This window comes from Onychomys torridus, chromosome 5 (assembly GCF_903995425.1).
Source record: "Onychomys torridus chromosome 5, mOncTor1.1, whole genome shotgun sequence".
NCBI lineage: Eukaryota > Metazoa > Chordata > Mammalia > Rodentia > Cricetidae > Onychomys > Onychomys torridus.
The window spans coordinates 12,988,852-13,015,543 of NC_050447.1; the positions used below are offsets into that span (position 1 = coordinate 12,988,852).

Below are 26,692 nucleotides of genomic sequence, written 5' to 3' on the forward strand. Positions count from 1 at the left end.
GGGTCTCCAAGGCAATCCAGGCTTCACCTTCAGTGTCACACAATGGCCTCTCTAGGCCTCCATTCAGGGGCATGCCCCACCACATGCCTGGTCTCAGTGGCTTTCCTTAGTCATGGAGTGATTCCATAAAGCATTTCTTGTTATCTTTGACTCTAAAGCCAGAACCACATGACCAAAGCTGCAAAGTTCTGTTGCTTGCTGGGGCCAGACCATGGCCGCCTCGTTCAGTTATATCTTCACCAGCTTTTTGTTTTCCATGGTGTCCTTCACTGCCTAAGTTTGGCTGTCTTGGAAGCTTGCTCTGTACACCAGGGTGGCCTTGAATTCAGAAATCTGCCTAGATCTGTGTCTTGAGTGTTTGGATTAAAGGTGTGCACCACTGCACCTGGACCCAAGCTGTTCTTTAATTTGTTTTCACAAGCTGGAAAACCAGCTGGGTTAGTCTGGCCCTGAGGTCACCACCCTTTTTATTCCATTTAACATCAGGCTTTCCTTTAATCTGTTTATCTCCTTGAACACAGGATTTAGCTCCATTCCACTTCCTGGTGCCCCTTTTCCCTCAAATGGTACATTTTGTATTTTTCCTTGCTCAGCTTGATCCTTTTCTTTATAGATCTTCATAAGAGTGAACTCTATTAACCAAATGACAGAGTCAATACTAGGCTGTTTTGAGATTTCCTCTGCCAATGGAATTAATCCCAAAACTCTTCACTTTAGCCTCAGATAGACTTTTTGGACAAGGGCAAAAGCAGTCACATTCTTCACCAAAATATCATAAGGTCAGTTTCTAGGCCACATACTAACGTTCTTCTCCTCTGAAACCTCTTGAGCCAGGCTCTCACAGTTCAAATCACCCTTAGCACCAGAGTCTTCCATGTTTCTTCTAGTATAATCCATTAAGCCCCATTTAAAGTGTTCAACTGTTTTTCTAAACCACAGTCCCCAAGTCCATAATACTACAAACAAAAAACATTGTTCGGCTTATCATAGCAATACCCCAGTCTCTGGTCTTAGTTTGGATTTCTATTGCAGTGAAGAGACACCATGACTATGGCAACTCTTACAAAGGAAAACATTTAATTGGGGGTGGCTTACAGTTTCAGAGGTTTAGTCCATTATTATCATGGCAGGACATGGTGGCATGCAGCCAGACATGGTCCTGGAGAAGGAGCTGAGAGTTCTACATCTTGATCCATAGGTAGAAGAAAAGACTGTGTACTGGGTATAGCTTGAGCATATATGAGACCACAAGTCTCAAGTCTGCCCCCACAATCTCACACTTCTTCCAACAAGGCTACACTTACTCCAACAACGTCACACCTCCTAAGTATTCAAACATATGAGTCTATGAGGTCCATACCTATTCAAACCACCACAAATACAGTAAGGGGAGGCCCTAGCCAGCAAAAACACTTTCTTAGATGAATCAGACTGCAACTGATATTAATAAAAAGTCCGCAGAAAAGGCATTTGACAAAATCTAACACCCCTTCATGATAAAAGGTCTTGGAGCGATCAGGAATACTGGGAATATGCCTAAACATAATAAAGGCAATTTACAGCAAGCCAACAGCCAACATCAAATTAAATGGAGAGAAACTCAAAGCAATACCACTAAAATCAGGAACAAGGCAAGGCTGTCCCCTCTCCCCATACTTATTCAACATAGTACTTGAAGTTCTAGCCAGAGCTTTAAGACAACATAAGGAGATTAAGGGGATACACATTGGAAAGGAAGAAATCAAGCTCTCCCTATTTGCAGATGGCATGTTAGTATACATGAGTGACCCCAAAAATTCAACCAAGGAACTGATACAGCTAATAAAAACCTTCACCAACATAGCAGGATACAAGATCAACTCAAAAAAATCAGTAGCCTTCTTATATACAATAGACAAACAGGTTGAGAAGGAAATCAGAGATATATCACCCTTTACAATAGCCACAAATGATATAAAATACTTTGGGGTTACTCTAACTAAGCATGTGAAGGATCTATATGACAAGAACTTTAAGTCCCTGAAAAAAGAAATTGAAGATGTCAGAAAATAGAAAGATCTCCCATGCTCATGGATAGGCAGGATTAACATAGTAAAAATGACGATCTTACCAAAAGCAATCTACAGATTCAACACAATCCCTATCAAATTACCAACACAATTCTTCACAGACCTGAAAAGAATAATACTCAACTTAATAAGGAAAAACAAAAAACCCAGGATAGCCAAAAGAATCCTGTACAATAAAACAACCTCTGGAGACATCACAATCCCCGACCTCAAGCTCTACTATAGAGCTACCTTAATAAAAACAGCTTGGTACTGGTATAAAAACCAACATGTGGACCAATGGAATCGAATTGAAGACCCTGACATTAACCAGCACACCTATGAACATATAATTTTTGACAAAGAAGCCAAAAATGTACAATGGAAAAAAGAAAGCATCTTCAACAAATGGTGCTGCCATAACTGGATGTCAACGTGTAGAAGGCTGCAAATAGATCCATATTTGTCACCGTGCACAAAACTTAAGTCTAAATGGATCAAAGACCTCAACATAAATCCTGTTACTCTGAACCTGATAGAAGAGAAAGTAGGAAGTAGTCTTGAATGCATTGGCACCAGAGATCACTTTCTAAATATAACACCAATAGCACAGACACTGAGAGAAACAATCAATCAATGGGACCTCTTGAAACTGAGGAGCTTTTGTAGATCAAAGGACACGGTCAACAAGACAAAGTGACAGCCTACAGAATGGGAAAAGGTCTTCACCAACCCCACATCTGACAGAGGGCTGATATCCAGAATATATAAAGAACTCAAGAAATTAGACATCAAAATGCCAACAGTCCAATTAAGAAATGGGCTATAGAACTAAACAGAGAATTCTCAACAGAGGAAGCACAAATGGCTGAAAGACATTTAAGGAATTGCTCAACATCCCTAATTATCTGGGAAATGCAAATCAAAATGACTCTGAGATACCACCTTATACCTGTCAGAATGGTTGAGATCAAAAACACAGAAGACAGCTTATGCTGGAGAGGATGTGGAGCAAGGGAACTCTCCTCCACTGCTGGTGGGAATGCAAGCTTGTACAGCCACTTTGGAAATCAATATGGCGCTTCCTTAGAAAATTGGGAATCCATCTCCCCCAAGACCCAGCTGTAGCACTCTTGGGCATATACCCAAGGAATGCTCAATCATACCACAAGGGCATTTGCTCAGCTATGTTCGTATCAGCATTGTTTGTAATAACCAGAACCTGGAAACAACCTAGATAACCTTCAACTGAAGAATGGATAAAGAAAACATGGTACAGATACACAATGGAGTACTACTCAGCAGAGAAAAACAATGACATCATGAGGTTTGCAGGCAAATGGATGGACCTAGAAAAAATCATCCTGAGTGTGGTAACCCAGACTCAGAAGGACAAACATGGTATGTACTCACTTACAGGAGGATACTAGATGTAAAACAAAGATGACTAGACTGCTACACAACTCTAGGGAGGCTACCTAGAAAACGGGGCCCTAGGAAAGACACAGGGATCGCCCAATGACAGAGAAATGGATGAGATCTACATGAACAACCTGAACGACAGTGGGAGTAATGAAGGGCAAGGTTTGAGGGAAAGAGAGCTTAGGGGAGCAGGAGATCCCAGCTGGATCAAGAACAGAAAGGGAGAACAAGGAATAACAGGCCATGATAAATAAGGACCACATGAGAACAGGCACAAGCAAGGTGCTATAGAGGTCCCCAGAAATCCACAATGATACATCCACTGTAGACTACTGGCAATGGTCGAGAGAAAGCCTGATCTGACCTAGTCTGGTGATAAGATGGCCAAACACCCTAACGATCATGTTGGAACTCCCATCCAATAACTGATGGAAGTAGATGCAGAGATCCTGGGCCAGGCCCCAGGTGGAGCTCCAGGAGTCCAATTGTCAAGAAAAAGGAGGGACTGTAAGAGTGTGAATTGTTGAAACCAAGATTGGAAAAACACAGGGACAAACAGCCAAACACATGGATTATGAACCAAAAGCTGTGGAGCCCCCAACTGGATCAGGCCCTCTGGATAAGTGAGATAATTGAATAGCTTGAACTGTTTGGGAGGCACCCAGGCAGTGAGACCTTAGTGCATGAGCTGGCTGTTTGGAACCTTGGGCTTACACAGGGACACTTTGCTCAGCCTGGAAGGAGGGGACTGGACCTGCCTGTACTGAATCCACCAGGTTTAAATGAATCCCCGGGGGAGTCTTGGCCCTGGATGAGATGGGAATGGAGGGGAGGGGTTTGGGGAAAGGTAGGGTGAGGGTGGGAGGGAGGAGAACAGGGGAACCCATGGCTGATATGTAAAATTAAAACACAAATATAATAAATAAAAAAGGAGGAAAAAAAGAAAAAGAAAAAAAAAGAAAAGTCACAGAGTGAGGTATTCTCATTGGAAATGAAAGATTATCTGAGCAAGGCTGACCTCTTGCTTTTCAGTAGCAATGAAATACTTCCATATCTGAAGAAACTAGGAGAGGAAATCAAACTTTGACAGCTGCTGGAGTAAGGCTGTAGGTTTTTTTCCATTTTTTGCAAGGGCTTTTGGTGGCATGTCCCATGGAATCAGGGAACTCTCCATAAGCCAAAATAAACTCTTTCTTCTACAGCAGCTATTTTCAACCTGTAGGTTTCGACCCCCTTTGGGATCACATATCAAATATCCTGCACATTATATTTATAATTCATAACAGGAGCAAAATTACAATTATGAAGTAGCAACAAAATAAATTTTTATAGCTGGGTGTCATCAAAACATGAGGAACCATATTAAAGGGTTGTAGCATTAGGAAAGTTGAGAACCAGTGTTCTACAGGCTGTCTTGGTTACAGAGTTTTATCACAGCAACAGAAAACTAATATAATGAACAGAATCTATATTTTACCATAATAAATATGCACTAAAATTAACTACAAGTAAGTTTCACAAAGGTAAAGAAAGACTTACAAACTGTAAAGTATAAATATTATTAAAATAAATGAAAGATGACAAAAGTATATATTTACGGTAAGACATTCTATGTTCATTGATTGGAAAATGTAGTTTAGATGGCAGTATTACTTGAACTGATCCATAAATTTAAAGTGACCCCTATCAAAATCCCAGGAGTATATTTTGCTAAAATTAAAAAAAAAAGAAAATCCATACTAAACTTCCTGAAATCTGAAGGAAGTTAAAATAGTTAAAGCTGTCTTGAAAAAGAAAATATTGAAAGAGCTGTACTTCCTCATTTTATGACCTACTACAACAGTACAAATCAAAACAGCTAGAAGTAGGCAAAGAGTAGACCAGAACAGAGAGCCTGAAAAGGTCAGCAGATTTTTGGCAAGAGCGCTAGCATCATCTTTTAAGCAAAATGCTCCAGTAAAACTGGTTATGTACTTGAAAATGAATGAACTGGATCTCTACCTCATAGAAATAAAAAAAGTTATTTCAAATGTATTAAAGACACTAACATAAGAACTAAGGTTATACAACTCTTAGCAGAAATATATGAAGAAAAACTTCATGACATTGGTTTTTATCAATGATTTTCTTATTTATCATAATAAGAGCACATGTGGTTGATATACTGTACACCCCAATAAACTTATCTGGGGGTCAGAGACAGAACAGCCACTATATTAAACATAGGTTTAGGCAGTGGTAGCACATGCCTTTAGCCCAGCATTCCAGAGGCAGAGATCCTTCTAGATCTCTGTGAGTTCAAAGCCACACTGGAAACAGCCAGGCATGGTGACACACGCCTTTAATCCCAGGAAGTGATGGCAGGAAGCAGAAAGGTATATAAGGCACGAGGACCAGGAACTAGCGCCTTTGTAAGCTTTTAGCTTTTAGCAGCAGCTCAGATGAGATCCATATGAGTGAGGACTCAGAGGCTTTCAGTCTGAGGAAACAAGATTAGCTGAGGAACTGGCAAGGTGAGGTTGGATTTGACTTGTTCTGTTTCTCTGATCATTCAGTGTTCACCCTAATACCTGGCTCCAGGTTTGTTTTTATTAATAAGACTTTTTAAGATTTGTGCTACAAACATAGGTAACAAAAGAAAAAAGTCATATAAATTGACCTTTATTTAAATTAAAAACTAATTTATATTGCTGGGTGTGGTGATGCATGTCTTAAATCCTAGCATTGGGAGACAGAAGGAGAAAGGGAGTTCTCAGAACTCTGTGAGTTAGTGGGCAGCCTAATCTACATAGTGAATTTCAGGCAAACCAGGGCTAAATAGTGAGATTTTTGTCTCAAAATAACAACAAACCTTAAGAACTGTCAAAATACTGAGATAACATACAGAATGTAAAAAATATTTATCTGATAAGGGAATGATACTAAACATATATAATTCTTACAACTTAGTAACAACCCAATTTAAAAATGAATAAAAGGCCTGAGTAGACATCTCTCCTGAGAAAGCCTATACTAAGTAGCCCTGAAAAGATGTTCATGAATCAAACCTTCAATGAAATTCTATTTTTCATATAGTGAGGGGTTATTATTAAAAAAAAATAGAAAAACTGCTCAAGTATTGCAAGGTTGTGGAGAAACTGGCACTCACTCTTGGTGGTATAGAATGGTATAGCAATTGTGTAAAAGTCTGTTGGTTCCTTAGAAATTTAAACATGTACTTATCATATGAGCTAGCAAAAAAATTAAAAGCAGGAACTGTGACCTGGTACTCCAATATCTGCAGCCTCATTCTTCATAATAGCCAACAGGTACAAACAACAAAAGTCTCTATCAGTAAGTTTTAAGAACAACATGATGAACAAATACTGCTATGGTTTGAATATGAAATGCTCCTCACATTCCCAGACAGAGATGCTATAAGAACTTAAGGACTAGGTAGGATGCAGGAGCTAGCTAAACAAACACTAAGTCATGGGAGGTGGGTATATTATCTCTAGCCATTTCCTGCAACTACTACTTCCTGGTTGTCACAAATTAATGGTTCTCCTCTGCCACATGCTACCACCACGACGATTCTCTGTCCAAGTGACTGAAGACAAATGATCATGGACTGAACACTCTCAAACAATGATCTAATATAAACCCTTCCTTCCTATGTTGTTTCTGGCAGGTATTTGGTCATAGGGATGCATTTATCATGTTTTAAAAAGAACACAATTCTGATATATAGAAAAGCTTTAAAGTATTAAACTATGTGAAGTAAACCAAAAGTAAAAGGCAGACATTGCACAATCTACTTAAGTGAGTTACTATTATTAACAGAGACAGTGGAGGAGAGGAGAGCTTACCAGGACTAGGGAGAGCAAAATAAAAAAAAAATGGCTATTTAATGTGAGGAATTTCAGTTTTGGATGACAAAAATGTCTCTGGAGATAGATAACGGTGTGGTAGTTTGAATAAGAAAAACCCCATAGGTTCATACATTTGAATGTTTAGTCACTAGGAAGTGGCACTATTTGAGAAGGATTAGAAGGATTAGGAAGTGTGTCTCTGGGGTTGAGCTTTGAGGTTTCAAAAGCCCATGTCAGGCCCAGGCTCTCTCTCTCTCAGCCTATGGATCAGAATGTAGCTCTCAGCTACTGCTCCAGCATCATGTATGCTGCCATGCTCCCCAGCATGATTATAATGGACTAACCCTCTGAAACTGTAAGCAGGTCCCCAGTTTTAAATGCCTTCTTTTGTAAGAGCTGCCTTGGTCACAGTGTCTCTTCACAGCAACAGAGCAGGGACTAAGACAATGGTAATAACTGTATAAGAAGATGAATGTACTTGAATGTTAAGCACTACTAATTTGTACAGGTGAAAATGGTTGATGGTAAGTTTTATGTATAATTTACCATAATATATATATAAAAGAACTGGACACAAATACTCTATTAGGATGTTCTTCACAGAGATAATGGCTAGCAGTTTTGAAATTATGTGTATGAGTTATAGAAATCAATCTATTTTGGACAACTAGACAGGTTTTTCATATTAAGGAAAGGAATTGTGTCTCTAGAAATATGGTTAGTTCTAAAGCTGGAAAACACAATGGGCTTGTTTCACCAAGGAATGTCATTAAGTTAGGATTAAAGGGAATGACTGGACACGGAAGGAGACAGGAGGCAAACTCAGAGACTCAGCCAGGATTTTATACAACAAACACCAGGATTTTAGAGTGACAATAGTGATATATAATTATATAATAGAATAAACATCTATAAACTCACCGATGTATATAAATTGCTGTTTAGCAACTTCTTCCAGAATAAAACCTCTATCCGAAAGGGAAGCTCTTAAAGCCCAGACAGTAAACAACTCAGAGGCTTGAGGAAGTCTTTGGAACTGAGCATACACTCGTCCCCTCCTCCCCAAGGCTACATAAGCAGCAAGAACAGCTGAGAAATTATCAGACTAGCTGAGCTGCTCAGAAGAGACATTGTCCAGCCAGCTGAACTGCCTGCAAGCTGAGCGGTGTGCTTCAGGTTTCCAGCTTTGTCAGCTGTCACTGTGCTGGGGTGAGCTTTGAGGATCAACCATCTTTGACTCATTTCTGTTCTAGCGTGTAACCCTGGAAAAATTCCCTGGCTCACAAAGTTGGGTTCTGGTAGCATCTTTACTTTGGTCTGTCACTGATTTTCTGTTTGGAGTGAATAGATATTTGTTCATGTCTTCCTAGGAATAGTGTCACACAACAACTGAATATGTAATTGAGGGAAAGGCTAGACTAGTTTCTCCCCACAAGCAAAATTATAATTAGAATATGTAGAAGGAATGACAGAAATTGAAAGTCATCATTAGGTAAACACTGAACAACAAGTACTGCAAGTTAAAGACAAAAAATTCAATGGATGCTAAAATTAGTTGTGAAAAGATATTTTCACAGTCCCCAATCGACCAGCAAAGAAAAAAAGAGTAATTCTGTAATTGGGGAAAACTGGAATAACATTAGGAAAATGGTAGAGTTAATATGGTAGCCAATCAGCATTAATAAGACAATCAGTATTCCATACCCAACTTCACTGACATGATGAGCAGAGAAGGCACTTAGTATTCTAGATGAAAATCATGATCTCAGTAACTCATTTGGAAAACATCACATGAACCCAAATTGGTGAAGAGTTTACTGAATCACTAACCACTATACTTCACATGTTCAGATCACATGTAAAGACTGAGTAGCCGTCAGATGGACAAGACCAAAGACACTGGCAAATGAAAGCAACGTGAGAAACTAGATCATAAAAAGCCACTAAAGAAAGGGGGGAAAAGCCATTAGTGGAAATTAGTCATATGAGGTTTATAGATTGGTTAATAGTGTATCAATGCTAATTTTCATCTTGTTTTTAATGATGTTAACATTAGGAGAGTCTGAATAAAAGTATAAAGTTTTACTATTTTTGTAAATCTCTGCAAATTCAAAACTATTTAAGAATAAAAGGTGAAAAAAAATCTGTGGTGATATTTTGAACAAATAAAATTTGCCTGAAGATCAGAGGACAGAACTAGCCACAGAGGTCAGGCAGTCGTGGCACACACCTTTAATTCTAGCAGTCAGGAGGCAGAGGCAGAGATCAGTCTGCATTTCTGTGAGTTCAAGGCCACACTGGGCTACATGAGATTAATTTAGTCTAAAAGAGAAACAGAGCCAGGCAGTGGTGGCACATACCTTTAATCGCAGCACTAGAAGGTTGAGACAGGAAGTGATATGGCTGGGCAGAGAAAGGAATATAAGACAGGAGGAGACAGGAACTGAGGCTGAGGAGCTGGTGAGGTAAGAGGTGGTGGCTGTGGCTTACTCTGTTTCTCTGATCTTTCAGCTTTCACCCTGATATCCGGCTCTGGATTTTTATTATAAGACCACTTAGGATTCGTGAAACAAAAACCTTCAACATGGTATCTAAACTTCTGGTGTCCATGGTTTGTACAGTTTGCAGGAGTCCATAATTATCAACAAAGCTAAATTACTGCAACTGATAACTTTTCTTTCTTTTTGAGATGGGGTCTCTCTATTATGCAGCTTGGCTGTCATAGAACTTATTACATAGACCAGGCTGGCCTTGAACTCATAGAGATCTGTTTGCCTCTCCCTCCTGAGTGCTAGGATTAAAGGTGTGCCACACCATGCCTGGCCTGATAACTCTTTTTAAGATAGAAAAATCCCCAGAGAAGACCCCACTTCTGAACTCTCTTTTCACTGACCCAGTGCTGCTATTCATATACCAACACTTGTTTCCCCTGCCATAGCCATCAAAAATTTAAGAACAGGCATCATAATTTACTCATTTTGACATGCTTTTGGATACATGGTTTTGTCAAAAATACATATTCCTATTGACAAATATTACTCTGGGGCTGAAGAGACGGCTCAGTGGTTAAGAACACTTGTTCTTGCAGAAGATCCAAGTTCAATTCCCAGCACCCACATGACAGCTCACAACCATCCATAACTCCAGTTTTAATACCCTCTCTGACCTCTGCAGGCTCCAGGTGTACAGTCATGTGAGCAAAGCACTCATATGCACATAAAATAAAAGACTAAAATATTAAAATACGTCAGGAGCTTAAAATAAATGCATCTCATTAATTTTGTTGCTGATTGATTACAAATAAATAAAATAATCTAAATCTCCCTGTTATTAACAACTGCAGCGTGAAAAAAACTGTTTTACAAAACTGATGCAGTAAAATATAAAATAATGTACTTTTTCTGTCAAAAAAAAGAGTAGATATTCAGTGGGCAACTTGTGAATGATTTACTTACGTTCCACAAAGGAAGTGAAGAGCATCCTAAACCTGCTCAGCCGACTGCCCTCATCCGCCCACATCCGTATCACACCAACTCCTGTTTTCAGCATTACGTCATTAGCCACAGTACTGCAAAACTTGGCCTTCAGGTTTTCAATGGCACTGCTTCCATCATAGACTGCCACGAAGTTTCTCTTGCATTCATTTGAGTGTTCCATTTGGTAATCTAAGAACCTCAAATAAATCTGTAATATGAAAACACAGGAATTTTAAAAAATACACTTAAAGTTGTTCTATTTTAAGATTCATAGTCAATATATTAGACTGAATTGTAACAACTCACTGAAAAACATAAAATATCTAAAAATAATTAAAAATAATTCCTCTGGATAATTCACTTGTTTATAATAAAATTAATGTTGATACTTTAAAAATAAACATGTTTCACTCTATATTTAAAATTAGTGTTTTATGGCATGTAAATTTCTGTTACAGAGCAATACTGGACTTTGCATAAAGTGCCATAATCTGATGGTAGTTAAAGATCTAAAAATAATAGTCTCACTTTTGGTTGTCTTAATAATGGAACCAAACATTAAGAATCTAAAATTTATGTTTTATTTACAAAGAGGTGTTTATATTCTTATATAATCTCATTATAAAGATAATTCCATGGTATTGATATATAAAGGAAACAAAAGAATTGTTCACAATTTTATTATTCCAACAGTCAATGTTATTAGTTGGTGCTTTCAGTTTTTTGTACATTCTATTTTTTACTTTATCTATTTTCAAGGCAGCATCTCATGTAGCCTAGGGCTGACCTTGAACTCAATATCTAGCCAAAGGTGACTTTGGATTTCTGCTCCTCCTCTTTCCTCCATGCTGGCGCTGAGATTACAGGCATATATCACCCCACTTGGTCTTATGCAATGCTAGGAATCAAACCCAGAGCTCATGCACAGAAGACAAGTGCCTTGGTGGCTGAGCTGCCTCTCCAGCCCTTTCTGTACATCTCAAAACCTGTGCTTAACTATAAGATTCACAAGATAAATACACCCCATTTATGTAGTAACACATCACAAGGGTCATCTACAATCTTTATTGCAATCCTCACTCACATAGCACCCTATCATTTATTTATTCACAATTCCACTGCTATACATTTAAGCATTTTTAAAATTCTAATCTGTAAAGCAACACTTCCCCTTCTTTTCAGACAAAACATAGGGTCTGTATTATAAGGACTATTAGCGTCTGCTTTATTCATTTTATAAAATTGCTGTCAGGGACCAACTGATTTATTATTATTTATTACAATTTGGTTTCCTTTTGTCTTAAGATCTTATTTATATTTTTACATTCTCAGCCACAAAGACTAAGTATTAATCTCTAACAGAACCTTATAAAGCAAGTGCTACTTACGGCAAGAGAGATTGAACCTGCTCAGGGTCACACAGAGCAGGAAGGTGAAAAAAATTTTTGATTTATATATGTACTTACATGTTTTTGTGTCTGTCACATGTATGTGGGTACCCACAGAAGCCAGAAGAGGTTACCAGAACCCTTGGAGCCGAACTTACAGTGGTAGGAACCACTAACACAGGTGCTGGAAACAGAGCTGGGGTCCTCTGGAAGAGCAGCAAGTGCTCAGATAACCTGCTGAGTTATCTCCTCAGTCCCCAAGGGCAAGGATTTGAACTTAGGTTGATCTGTGTTTAAAGTGTGTGTTCCTCAACTTTAAGGGAGGCCTTACATTCACAAAAACACACATATGTTCTCACTTTTTGTCTTTACCTGCCTTGATGGCTCTATAATAAAATTTTCTGGTGTGAAAAGTAGTATTTCCTCAGACTTGTCACTAAATTCACCTTCCAGATGTTACTCAGGAGGCAGTGGTAGTCTTTCTAACCTTAAAAGGCTTAATGAAACAAAACCATGGCAAAACAGCATCAAGTTTTGATCTATTAATAACTTTAGTTTAGTTGAAATTACGAATTTGGCATTTCCACGGGCATGGTGAGAAATTAGTAATAAGATAGGTTTTGTAATCTGAAAGTATAAAATCTTTGTGCATGTACCTAAACAAAAAAAGGAGACAATTTTCAGGCTGGATGTGGTAGCATAGGTCTACAGCCTTAGCTCTTTCTGTTTTTCCTGTGTTCTACTTTTTATTCTCTATTTACTTAGATAAGTAAGTAAGGAAGCAGGAAGATTAATTGGAAGTTTAAGGTTATCCTTTCCTATGCAGCAAATTCCTGACTAGCCTGGACTACATGAGACTCTGTCTCAAAAACCACCAAACCAATCAAGCCAAACAAGCATGGTGTGGTGGTGCCCACCTGCAGTCCCAGCCCTTGAGAAGTGTAGGCAAGTGCCAGGAACTCACACTTGCCTCACACAGCAAGTTCAAGAGTCACCCTGGGCTACATAATGGCCCAATGAGAACAATATTAATGAAGCAAACAATATTAATATTAAAATGCAATTAATTAACATTAATAAAACATTAATATTAAAAATAAAAAGTATATTTAATTTAAAAAATTACATTTACTATTTGTGTGCATCTTGGTTGGTTTTTGTCAACTTGACCCAAACCTAGACGTGTCTAGGAAACTGAAACGTCAATTGAGTAAATGCTTCCATCAGATTGCTGTAGGCAAGTCTGTGGGGCTTTTTCTTGTTAACTGCTGATGCAGGAGGTCTCATCCCACTGCAGGAGGTGCCACTTCTGGCATGTGGTCCTCAGTGTATAGGAAAGCAAACTGAGCAAACCTGTAAGGAGCAGGGCTCTGTAGCTTCTGCTTCAGTTCCTGATCTTTCTTCCTCAGTGATGAACTGTTACCTGAAGTGTTCAGATAAAATAAGCCCTTTCTAAGTAGACAGTGTAAGTAGCTCTCAAAAACTTACTATTTATGCAATAAAAACACCCTGTTTATGGTTCTAACACTACAATTGCCTCCTCCATTAGACTGTAAGGGCTTCATACAGGAGGATCATATACTAACTAATAATCTAGCATATTCTTGCTCAGAGAAGGTAATAATTAGGTTTTTAAAACTATGAATTAGATCAGGATGGAGGGAGAGAGTACTGGGAAAGACAACTGGAATTTGGGGGCATCTCTAGGTCCAACTAGAGACCTAGTGCAATGGAAACTCCCAGGAATCTATGCGGGTGACTCTAGCTAAGACTCCTAGCGGTGGGGGATACAGAGCCTGAACTGGCCATCTCCTGTGACCAGGCAAGACTTACAGTGGTGGGACTGATTCACCAACCCAGCCATACAACCTTCGACCTACAACTGTCCTGCCTACAAGATGTGCTGGGGGTAAAGGTGGCACAGACATTGTGGGAGTGGCCAACCAATGGCTGGTCCAGCTTGAGACCCATGCCCACCCCTGACATTGCCTAGAGGACCAGGGCTCAGAGGCTGGATAGCACAGAGACCTAGGATAAAACCAAACATGACTGGCAAAAAAAAAAAAAAAAAAAAAAAAAAAAAAAGTCAACGAAATGATTCCTAAGGATATTCTGCTGTACTCATAGATTGGTGTCTAGCCAACTGTCACCAGAGAGGCTTCATCCAGCAACTGATGGAAACAGGTGCAGACCCTCAGCCAAACATTAGAGAGCTCGAGGAATCCTGCAGAAGAGAGGAAGGACTGTAGAAGCCAAAGGGGTTAGGACACCACAAGAAAACCAACTAACTGGGCTCATAGACTGAACTGACAAACAGGGAGCCTCAAGGAACTGACCTAGGCTTTCTCCACATATTACAGTCGTGTAGCTTGGTCTCCTGGTGGCATGCCTAACAGTGGGAGCAGGGGCTGTCTCTGACTTTGTTACCTGCTTTGGGGACCCTTTCCTCCTACCAGGTTGCCTCATCCAACCTTAATATATGAGGAGGTGCCTAGTCTCACTGCAATTTGATATGCCATGGCTGGTTGATGTCCATGGGAAGGCTGCTCTTTTCTGAAGAGAAAGGAGTGGATTGGGGGGGGGGGGATAGGAGGCAGTGGGGGAGGGATTGGGAGGAGAGGAGGGAAAGGAAACTGCTTTTGTATGTAAAAACAAATGAACAAACAAACACCCATGAATTAGAAGAACTAAATAAGTAGCAGCAAAACCAACAAGATGTCTCAAGTGTTTACTGCCTCCTTCTTGTGGGTGGAAGTGGTACTAGGTTACTTAACCCAGGGTCTTGCATATGGTAGGCAAGTGCTTACTACTGAGCTGCATCCTCTGTACATTCAATATTGGCCAACAGTTATTGACAGTAACTCATTATTGTGTGCACACATGTGCTACTGCACGTTTCTGTGAGAGGACAGATCTGTGGAGGTGGCTACTTCCACCTCTGAGTGGGTTCCACTGATGCCCTGAAGCTGTGAGGCTTTGCAGTAAGCACTTGCATCTGCTCAGTCATCACACTAATTTCATTCCTTCGAGAAAAGGAATTGTTAAAGTTGCCCAGACTGGTCTCAAACTTGCCATGCTCCTGCCTCAGCATCCTCCAAAGTAAGTGGGATTATACACCTGTGATAGCATATTTGCCTGTCTGCATAATATTTTAATACAAAGAAATATGTTTAGGGGCTGGAGAAATGGCTCAGAGGTTAAGAGCACTGGCTGATCTTCCAGAGGGCCAGGGTTCAGTTCCCAGCACCCACATGGCAGTTCACAACTGTCTGTAACTCCAGTTCCAGGGCATCTGACACTTTCATACCAATGCACATAAAATAAAGTTAAATAAATTAAAAAAGAAATATGTTCAAATCTACAGTAAATGTTCTTTGAAGACATTTAGCTCAAGGTAAGTCATACCACACACACACACACACACACACACACACACACACACACACACACACACTCACACGAATACACTAAAACAGAAGCAGGTGTGGTGGTGCTCACCTGTAATTTCAGCACTTAGGATGTGGATACAGGTGCTTCAGGAATTCAAGGCCAGCCTGAGATACACAGCATATTCGAGGTCAGCTTGAGCTACAGGAAACCTTGTCTCAAAACTCCCTACAACAATGAAACCCTCAATTTAATAGTTTAGACAACGTTTAGAGAATATATGGATCTGACAAAGTGAAATGCGTGTGTATGCTACTCTCTTATTCCAGAAGGCATGTCACTCTACTCTTGCATAGCCCACCCAGGAGATTACACATATTCCGCAGGTTTCTGGCATATTTCTTTCCGGGATTTTTTCTGTCAGTAATTTCCTTATGTCTTCCAAAAGGAGCTTATATTGTACCTTCCTTATTTCTTAGACAAGATTATGAATTACATAATGTCATCACAGCTCTTGCTAGTAAACTCATGGAAGTCTTGGACATTTTTGTTAGAAGGTTTTAAACTATGAGTTCAAGTCTAGCTTAAATGTAGGATGACTCAAATTATCTAGTTCTAAGCTATGGTCAATTTTTTTTTTAAGGCAGCTGATTTGGGGGCAGAGAGCTGTTTACCATGGGTCTCTTTTTCTTTTTTAACACTGTTAGAGTAAAACAGGTTTGATTTAGCTAGATACTGTTTGTTGCCCTTTATTCAAGAAGTTCAATGATTCACTGACACTTCTCATTTACTTGAAGAACTTTCTTTAATTTATTTTATAGCAGGTCTACAGGCAATAATGATAATCTCTTTGTCTTTAGCAATGTTTTCAGTTTGTCTTCATTCCCAAGTTTTTCAGGCTACAGAATTCTGAGTTTAAGTATTCCCTAGTACTTAGGAGGCTAAGGTAGAGGATTGTGAATTCTAGGAGCCTGAGCTACATAGTGACACCATCTGAAAAAAAAAATCAATAAATTTTAAATTTACTATTACTTACTTAATTTAAATAAAAATTTAATTTAATAATATAAAAAAATATTTTGAGGGGGAGGGATGGATATCCCCAGGAAGGGGAATTAGAGTAGTTATGACTAGGGAGGAGATAGAATGAATGATCAAATGGGGAGGGAGAGAGAAGAGAGGGTTGAGGGAGGGAGGGAATATGGGGGAGGGACAGCTAAAAATAAGGGCCATTTGAGCTATTGTATGAAATGTAATACATTATTAGAAGCTTCTTAAAATATATACATACATGAAAGAAATCTAAGTGGAATCACCAAATAGTGCGGAGATAAAGCCCCAACTAGATGTTTGTTGTCTCCCAATGAAATATTTAGTTTCAGGAATGGGTTATATCTAATTGAGTTGTTGGTCAAAAAGATCCAACAGACACCCCCAAACAACCAGACTATTGATAAAGCTACTAGTTGCTCTCCATAAACTGATGGTAAGGCCCTATTGCTGAAGACAACACCCACATAACTCATTGAACTTGGAGAAGTCAAGCTGGTGCCTACCTACAGCCTTCCCCTCTACTGATCAGTGTTCATGGTACTAGCAGGTATTCTGCACTCCACCAGGAAAAAGGTAAACAACATTGAACTAGGAAATCTTTGATATACAACAGTGTCCTAACCGCAGATACGCCGCTGCAGTAGTGACCCAAGCTTGTGGGAGTATATCTGATTAGATTTAAGGCCAACTCCTTGAGCGGGTACCCATGCCTGACACTGCTGGAGTGGCCTGGAACCTAAGATAGAACAGGGACCCTGGGAAAATTCAACTACTACTATTCTCCTAAAGGAATGTAATAATAAAATGACCTTGACATTCAGCTAGACTCCTAGATGAGTGCCTTGCTCAGTCATCCTCAGAGACGCTGCTGCAGTGGGTAGTAACAAAAACCAGAGACCCATAACAGAATAAAGTGCAGAGAGTGAGAGACCTCCCAACACTCGGCTCTAAATGGGATGTCTTCATTAAAACCCTCTCCTCAGAGCTCAAGGAAACTGGAAGAGAAGGCAGAAAGATTCTAAGCACCAATGGGGATGGAGAACACCAAGGAAACAAGGCCTTTTAAACACAGGATCGACACATATATGAACTCACAGAGATTGTGGCAGCATACAACACAGGGCCTGCATGGACTGTGCCAGATGGGAGCCCAGTGCTGAAAGAAGTGGATACAGGATGCCAGCCTGAACCCAGACACTATCACCCATTAATACACCCTTGCAAATGAAAAATTAGTTTTCTCCAATGAAATCTAACAGGTAAACAGACTACACTTACAGGAAGGCCCCATGCCCAGCAGTAGATGGCCAACACAAACTGAACTCAATAGCATTCTTTGAAATTCCTTGTTTCATAATGCTTTGTGTGGGCATTATTTTCTTTACAGATTGTTTGTATATATATTATGGTTTCTGGTGGTGTGTTTTTATGGGACTTTCATGCATATGCAAATATGTTTCCTGTGCTTTTCTTTGGAACCTTTTCTCCTGGTAGTTTGTTTGCATCATCCTATTCTGTTTTTCTTTTTTTTAAATCTTATTTTATTATTACTTTTTAGATGCCTGCTTGTACTCTAACGAGAGCGAAAGAAAGGCTGTGGATTTGGGTGGGTGGGGAGGATCTGGGAAGAGTGAAAACTATAGTCATAATATATTATATAAAATATATTTTTCAATTAAAGAAAGTAATTTTTTTCTCCGGCACTTAACAAGATTTTTATCTACTAGCTGTGCATTCCATGACTTCTGAAGAGACACGTGCAAATTTATTAAAATAATCACTCCCTTATACAAAAATCATGATTTTCCTGATATCGGGGGCTCAATCATTGGTTTAAATAATTTGATTATGATGTGTGTAGCTCTCTTTCGTTTGTTTATTCAATTTAGAATTCACTCAGTTTTTTTTTTTTTTTCCTTAAGACAGGGTTTCTCTGTGTAGCCCTGGCTGTTTTGGAACTCGCTCTGTAGACCAGGCTGGCCTCAAATTCACAGAGATCTGCCTTCCTCTGCCATCTGAGTGCTGGGATTAAAGGTGTGTGCCACCATGCCCAGCTCTCAGTGAATTTAAGTCTGTAAGTTTTATATATTTTACCAAACTTGAGATTGCAAAAGCAAGTATTTCTTCTAATATTTATTATGCACTAAGCTTTCTCTTCATAGATTAAATGATACAAATATGAGACCTTTTGAAAGGTGCCAGAGGATCTATTAACTTGTTTTAAATTCTTTTTTTTTTTGTAATTTAGGTTAGATAATTTCTATCAATTCATGTTTGATGTTATTAACTTTCTATCATTTCTATTCTAACAGACATTATATTCAGCAATTCTGTAAACTTCAGACATTGCTTCAGGCTGATCTTTAAATTTCAGTTTCCCTGCTGAGTCCTATTACCCCTTACCCCCTCCCCAGTTTTGGTTACATTGATGATTTTAAGTTTTGACAATGTGATTGATGTTTGGATCCCATTAAGGCGGGGGAACTGTTGGAATATAATTTCAGAATTAATACCATTTTCTTGGTTGTTTCTTGTATGCCACTAAAATTTTTATTCTAGACCTTTTTCTGTGTTAAGACAGACTCTTGCTATGAGGCCCTGGCTGGCCTGGAGCTTATACTCATCCTTCTATCTCAGCCTCTAAAGTTCTGGGATTATATGAGCTAACATACTTGCCATTCCTGGACACTCTGAGTATTGTGATATAAGATGGAAATGTGCTGGAGATCACTGAATTTTGTTCTTTCCATTGCCTTGGCAGGCAATCAATGCTGTTCCCACTCCAAGCTCAACCTCACTTTGTGTGATGGATGGTGGTTCCAAATTAGGGTGTATTTAAAGCCTTCGCTGTGCTGGGTAAGTTTATCCAGGTGGTGATCCACTCAGAGACCGACAGGGTGGCTTGTCCTGTAATTTGCCATTTTGTGGATCTGTTGTCGGCACATGCAGCTGAGGAGCAGAGAATCAGTGCTGCCCCTACTCCTTTTTAACATCTCTTCTCTATCTGACTTGACAGTGTTCATCCTTTCCCGTTTCTCTGGCAAGAATGAGACAATTTCCTCAGTTTGAGTCTCCTAAGATGTTGTGAGGAGAAAAATATAGGATAGAAAGGGAGGCACAGAGAGGAAGTGGGAAGATTCTCTACTCCAGATATCAGTTTAGACTACTTATCAACCTATTAATAAAGGTTTTTTTCATGATATTCTTGTGATAATCTAAAAACTCTCAACTGGAAAACTTTAAACATGTAAAGCAGACAAAATATATAATATACCCACAAACCATCCCCTCAACTTCACTAACAATCAACTCAGGTAGTTCTGTTTTATCTTTGTCTTTCATCACTTCTGCCCCTATTACAAATGCCAGACACTAATTTCACTTGTTTCTCTATGTACCACTTTGGAAACAAATGTGGAGAGATGCCTCAGTCAATAAAGTATGTGCTTGACTTTTCACCACAGTGGGGAGCATGGTGGGCTTGCAGGACCAGCAATGGGGAGGTGGATTAGGTAGATCTCCAGAGTTGCTGGAGCCAGCTTGCCCAGCCTAACTGGTGATCCCCAGGCCAGTGAGAGACCCTATCTTCAAAAACAAAGTGGATGGCTTATAAGGAACCACACCTGAGGCTGACCTCTGGCCCCACATGCTGATGCACACATGTGTACACATACAAATCCTATCCCATGCTACAGTCAAAAGAAATAAGCTAACTGCTAATATCAAATACATCAATTTCCAATCATCTTTTAATATCAGGAATCATTTCCTTTTATAATTTAATTTTGAGTTCACTGGATTTAGTATCTCAATCCAATGCTTCTCTCAGTTTGTGTCAGCTGTTTATCTGGTAGACTTTATGGTTGATTTGTCTTACAATAAATAAATCTTTATTTAGGAGACTGCAGAGAGATAGCTAAACAGTTAAGGGCACTGGCTGCTGTTCCAGAAGACTCGGGTTTGGTTCCCAGCAGTCACACGGAGGCTCACAATTGTGTGTAACTCCAGTTCCAGGGGATCTGATGCCCTCTTCTGACTTATGAGGGCACCAGATATGCATGTGGTATACTTATATACAATGCAGACAAACACATATACGCACAAAATTAAAAACTTTACTTATATTTAATTTTTATTAAATTTTTTAAGAGATAGGATTTTACTATGCAGTCTCAGGTGACTTAAATTTGCCAAAGCTGGCCATGGACTTGTTTCTTGCCACTGTCTCCTGCATTTTGCAATTACAGGCATATGATACCACCACACCCAGCTTACTCTTCTTATTTATTTCTTTTTTCCTCTTATTACTTATTTATTTTTTCCCCCTTTTTGAGACAGTTTGTGTGTGTGTGTGTGTGTGTGTGTGTGTAGCCTTGGCTGTCCTGGAACTAAAGGGAGTGTGCCACCACTGCCTGGCTCATTTTTATTTTTAATAGACACATAGTAATTGTTCAATACAAACTACACTGTGCAATGATTAAAGATGATAAGCATAGAGCTATTACTTTAAACATTTACCATTGTGTTGGAAATATAAAAACACCCTCTTTATCACCTTTGTTGTAATACAGAGAACTGTGAACTAATTACCTCCAGGAGCCCTGTACCCGCTAGTCCCTCTCCCCCGCTCCCTGCTCTCCAGCCTGTGCTCACCACTCTTCTACTCTCTAATGAGACCAGCTGTTTCTAGCGTCCACATTTTAAGTGAGAACATGTAACACCTACATCTGACTAACTTAACATGATCTCCTCTAGATTCAGAATGACTTCTTCATTTTCATAGTGGAATAATAGCCTACTGTGTATATATAACCTGTTTTGGTCCATTTACATACCTGTTGGTTTCATGGCTTGGCTACTGTGAACAGCACTGAAATAAACACCGAAGGGCCATTCTCTATTTGAACACTGACTTGTGTTCCATTTGGATGTATCTGGTAACAGAGGAGCCAAATCACATGGCTGGTTCTGAGGAAGTCCCATACTGCTTACCATAGGGCTACAACTAATACGCGTTTCCATAAACAAGGTAGCAGTTCCTCTCTCTTCAGCCTCCTCAGTATTTGCTACTGAATTTTAGGTAACAGTGTACTAATTGGTCAAATTTTAATTTGTATTTTTGTGATTAATAGTGATGATTAGCTGTTTTTCAAATCTACTGGCTATTTGTATGCTTTCTTTTTATTTAAAAAACTCAAAGTATGTTATTTATCAATAATGATAGAGTTTAGAATTATAACATATACTGAAAAGAACAAATACCTAGCATGGTACTCTTTAAGATTCAGGGATAATAAATCAGTATTCCCAGGTATTCTCAGTGCTTTATTTTAAAAGTACATTATTTTAAACATACCAATAACCTTTATAATTTGAATAGCTAAAATTCTTGTTTAAAGAATAAAATACACAACTAAACATAGTGCTTACAAAGAACTACATTTTATAGGAATATTCAAATAAAAACATGATTTAAAGTTTAGGTCTCCCACTAACAAACAGCCCCTCATGGAATCACATATGGGCACTGCTCATTTAAGAACTCATTTTGCAGGGCTGGAGAGATGGCTCAGAGGTTAAGAACGCTGGCTGTTCTTCCACAGGTCCTGAGTTCAATTCCCAGCACCCACATGGTGGCTCACAACCATCTGTAATGAGATCTGGTTCCCTCTTCTGGCCTGCAGGGATACATGCAAACAAAACACTGTATACATAATAAATAAATAAATAAATCTTTAAAAAAACCAAAACTTATTTTGCACTGAAAATGCCTTATACCTTGAGATGGCATTAAAAAGGCTTATACAAAGTATACTACATAAGTGAACTCAGCAGTAAGCATTTTTCTTTTATTTGTTTTTGGTTTTTTGAGACAGGGTTTCTCTGTGTAGCTTTGGAGCATGTCCTGGAACTCACTCTGTAGCCCAGGCTGGGCTCAAACTCACAGAGATCCATCTGCCTCTGCCTCCCGAGTGCTGGGATTAAAGGCGTGCGCCACCACCACCTTTATATATTAATTTGCATTCCTATGAACTATGAAGAGTTCTTCTTTCTCCACATTTCCCCCCACATTTGTTAAATTATTGATGGCATCTATACCCAGTTAGGTCCTAACTGGGGAGAGGTAGTATCTTAAAAATAGTTTTAAATTACACTTATCTGATGACTAGGGAGGCTGAACATCTTAGAAAATAGTTTTTGGTCATCTGTATTTCTTGAAAACTGTCTATTCCGTTCATTAGCCCATTTGCTGATAGACAGTTTTATTACTCGGTATTTAATTTCTGCAGTTCTTTTTCGAATATTAGCTCTTTATCTGCAGTAAAGATTCTCTCCTTTTCTGCAGGCTGTATGCTCTACTGACAGTTTCCTTTGCTAAGCAGCAACTTTTTTTTTTTTTTTTTTTTTTTTTTTTTTTTTTTTTTTTAATGTAGACTCACGTATTTATTGACACTCTCCTGCACTGTTGAAGTTCTTTTTGGAAAGTTCCTGTGCCTGCTGCAGAGTCTTGAAGGAGATTCCCTATGGTTTCATCTGAAAGTTTTTAAATTGAGTTTTGTACAACATGGATGACATAAATTTCATTCTTCAGCAGGTAGATGTCCAGTATTACCAGCACCATTTATTGAATAGGGTCCCCCCTGCCTTAGCCCCATGAACGTGTCTACTTCCTTTGTCAGTTAGGTGGGCAGAGCTTTGTTGGTTTATTCCTGGGTTCTCTATTCTGCTTCACTGACTGATCTGTCTGTACTAGTACAGGCTGTCTTTATCACTATAGCTCTACTGTATAGTTTGAAGCAAGTATTGTAATACTTCCAGTGGTAGTTTACTTCTTTGGCTATTTGAAGTCTTTTGTGGTTTCATATGGATTTTTTGGATTATTTTTATTGTTATATTCTATGGAATGCAACAACGGAATTTTGGTAGGTATTGCACTAAATCTGGGATTAATTTTGGTAGTGTAGCCATTTAACAACATTAATTGTGCCAACCCAGGAATATGGAAGGACTTTCCACTGACTTGTCTTTTCTGATTTCCTTTTTCAGTTATTTTCTTCTTTAGTTAAGTATATTCCTGGGTACTTAAATTTTTTGGAACTATTTTGAATTGTGCATTTTTCCTTGTTGGTATATATGAAAGCTGTTTAAAAAACACTGATTTTGCATGTTCCAATTTTACTGTATTTATTAAATCTAAGAGTTTTCTAGAAGATTCTATAGGATATTTTAAGTATAGAATCATGTCACTTGCAAATAGGGATAGTTTGACTTCATTTCCTATTTTATCCCTTTATACCTATCTCTTGCTATAGCTCAAACTTCAAGTACTATATCAAATAAGAAAGGGGAGAAGTGGTATCCTTGTCTCATTCTTGATTTTTAGAGGAAATGCTCTTAGTTGTCCATTTAATATAAGTTGACTATAGGTTTGTTGTATACAGCCTTTCTTATTTTGAAGTATGTTCCATCTATTCCTAACATCTCCATTATTTTATCATGGAGGTATGTTGAACTTTGCTGAATGCTTCTGTGAGATCAATCAAGATGATTACATAGATTTTTGTCCTTAAGTCTGGTAATATGGGACATTACATTGATTGATTTTCATATGTTGAACCAACCTTGCCTTTTGGGGATAAAGCTCACCTGGTCAAAATACCATGTGTTCTTGAATTCGGTTTCCAAGTATTTTGTTGAGAAGTTTTGAATCTTTATTTATCAAAGATTTGGTTTCTAGTTTTCTTGTTGTCTTTTACCTGGTTTTTGAATCAAAAATAATAATGGCATCATAGAATGAATGTGGCAGTTCCTTCACTTTGTATTCTGTGGAGCAAGTTAAGAAGAATTGGTATATGATTTTCCTTGAAAGTTTGATAGAATTCAGTGGTGAATCTGTCTTGTCTTGGGCTTTTCTTTGAGAGGATTTTTTTTTTTTATTATAGCTTCCAATTTTATTGCTTGTAATGGGTCTGTGGAAGTTATTTGCATCTTCCTGCTTTAATTTTGGTTGATATGCATTTACATGCTTTCTTTTGGGAAATCTCTATTGATGCCACTAGCCTATAGTATACACATGTATATAAGTAAACACACACACACACACACACACACACACACACACACACACATATCTGTATAGTGTGACATTTAGAAAGCACAACAAAATATAGTAAAAAAAAAATGATGCATGCATGTCCTTGCCAGAAGTTGGCATTGGATGTTTTTCTAATCACTCTCCACATTATTTTTGAGGCAGGGTTTGCCACTGAACTTGTCAATTTAGTTAGACTGGCTGGTTAGCAAACCCCAAGGATCCTCCTGTCTTTTCCTCCCCAGTGCTGGGATTACTGGTGTGTACTGCTGCAGCAGCTTTTGTGGGCGATGACAGTTACACTCAGGTTCTCACCCTTGTGCAGCAAGCACTTTAGTGACTGAATCATCTCCCCAGACAACTTGTTTTTTGAGATAGCATTTCTCATTAGAATTTGGAATTTGCACAGTGGGTTAGGTTGGCTGGCTGGAAAGCCCCAGGCTTTTAACAGTTAATTGTGTGTGTACTTTTACTAATTTAGTTCTTTCCAATAAGAGTTTTTAAATTTTTCTGTACTTGACTTATGCCATTTTCTATGTTCAACATTACCTGGGACTCTTTTTACCATGTCAATCTAGCTAGAGTCAGCTTTGGGTCAGATTTTTTCTTTTGAAGCCTCCTAGGCTGGTCTCAAACTCTAGTTCATTCTGTTTCAGATTCCTGAGTAGCTAGACTTACAGGCCTTTGTCACCCATGGCTGTTCCTGGGTGTCTCAGCTTCTGCTGCTGTAATCCAATGCTGAACAAAAGCAACTTGGGGGAAAGGGTTTATTTGGCTTACATGTCTAGTCCATACTCCATCAGGGTGGGAACTTAGCCAGGAAGTGAAAACAGAACCATGGAGAAACGCTGCTGCTCATAGGCTCATTCTCTGGCTAGCTTGCATGCTCATGCTTACCTTTTTTTTTTTTTTTTTTTTTTATAATCTGACCAGGGAATATCAATTCATATCCCAGACATGAAGGTTACTTTTTAGGTAGGAAATCACAGGAGAATGCCAGGCATGGTGTGGTACACATTTAATCCCAGCACTTGGGAGACAGAGGCAGGTGGATGGATCTGTGAGATTGAGGCCAACATGGTCTACAAAGCAAGTTCTAGGACAGTCAGGGCTGTTAACACAGAGAAATCCTGTCTAGAAAAAAGCAAAACAAAGCAAAAAAGAACCCCCCCTCACCAGAGAACAAGCCCCTATAACATGTTTCCTTGTTTCCACTTTAGCTCAGTCATCTTCTTCTAAGGGTTCTTGATGTGGAAGGGCCTCACAATGACGGTGTTAAAACCGAACTCATGGTATGTCCACTGCTGACCAGGCATCTCTGACATTAGCTTTATTTTACTGTACTAATATACAGTTGTCTGTTTTCGTAAGAATCACTGGTTTTATTTTAAAATTATATTTTTCTTTTTGAGGAATACCTGGTAAGTTTTGTCCAATATTTCCAAGTGTTATGACCTGTTTTTAAAACATTTTCAGGTTATCTATCATTTTCCATAAATATAAATCTTATTTTTCATGTGGGTTTTTTTTTTTTTTTTTTTTTTGTGGGAGGGTCAGATCTCACTTATGTAGCCCAGGTTAGTCCCCAAATCATGATATGTTCTTATAGTTCCTCTTTCTTTCTTTTCCCTTTCTACAAACACATAAATTAAATCTAATTTTAAAAATAAAAAGCACAACTAGTCAACAACCAATCTCAGAGTTACTTAAAGGCATTCTTTTTTTGCAGCACTGTCTATAACAGTTTCACATGATTACAGAGGGCAGAACCGTGGGAACACAGACCTGAGGAAGGTTCAGTGTTTGCCTTTCACACTGATATGACCAATCTTTAAGACATTAACTTCTTCCAGCCTAATGTTCCTTAACAGAAAAAAGGATTTCTTCTGAAGACATAGGTGTGTCATGTGTGTACACATGTATCTTCCTCTCTTGCTATCACCTAATTAGTTTTTGAGCCAGGCTTTCTCACTGA

At 38.8% G+C, this 26,692-nt stretch overlaps 1 protein-coding gene across 2 annotated transcripts in view; it reads right to left on the reverse strand.

Annotated features, from left to right (window-relative positions):
• Positions 1-26,692, reverse strand: part of Neto2 (neuropilin and tolloid like 2) — a 70,966-nt gene that overhangs the window by 11,157 nt on the left and 33,117 nt on the right. For both annotated transcript variants that reach the window (XM_036187108.1, XM_036187107.1), the window contains exon 7: positions 10,777-11,005. In XM_036187108.1, the coding sequence (XP_036043001.1) occupies positions 10,777-11,005 (229 nt within the window). The remainder of the gene's footprint in view (positions 1-10,776; positions 11,006-26,692) is intronic.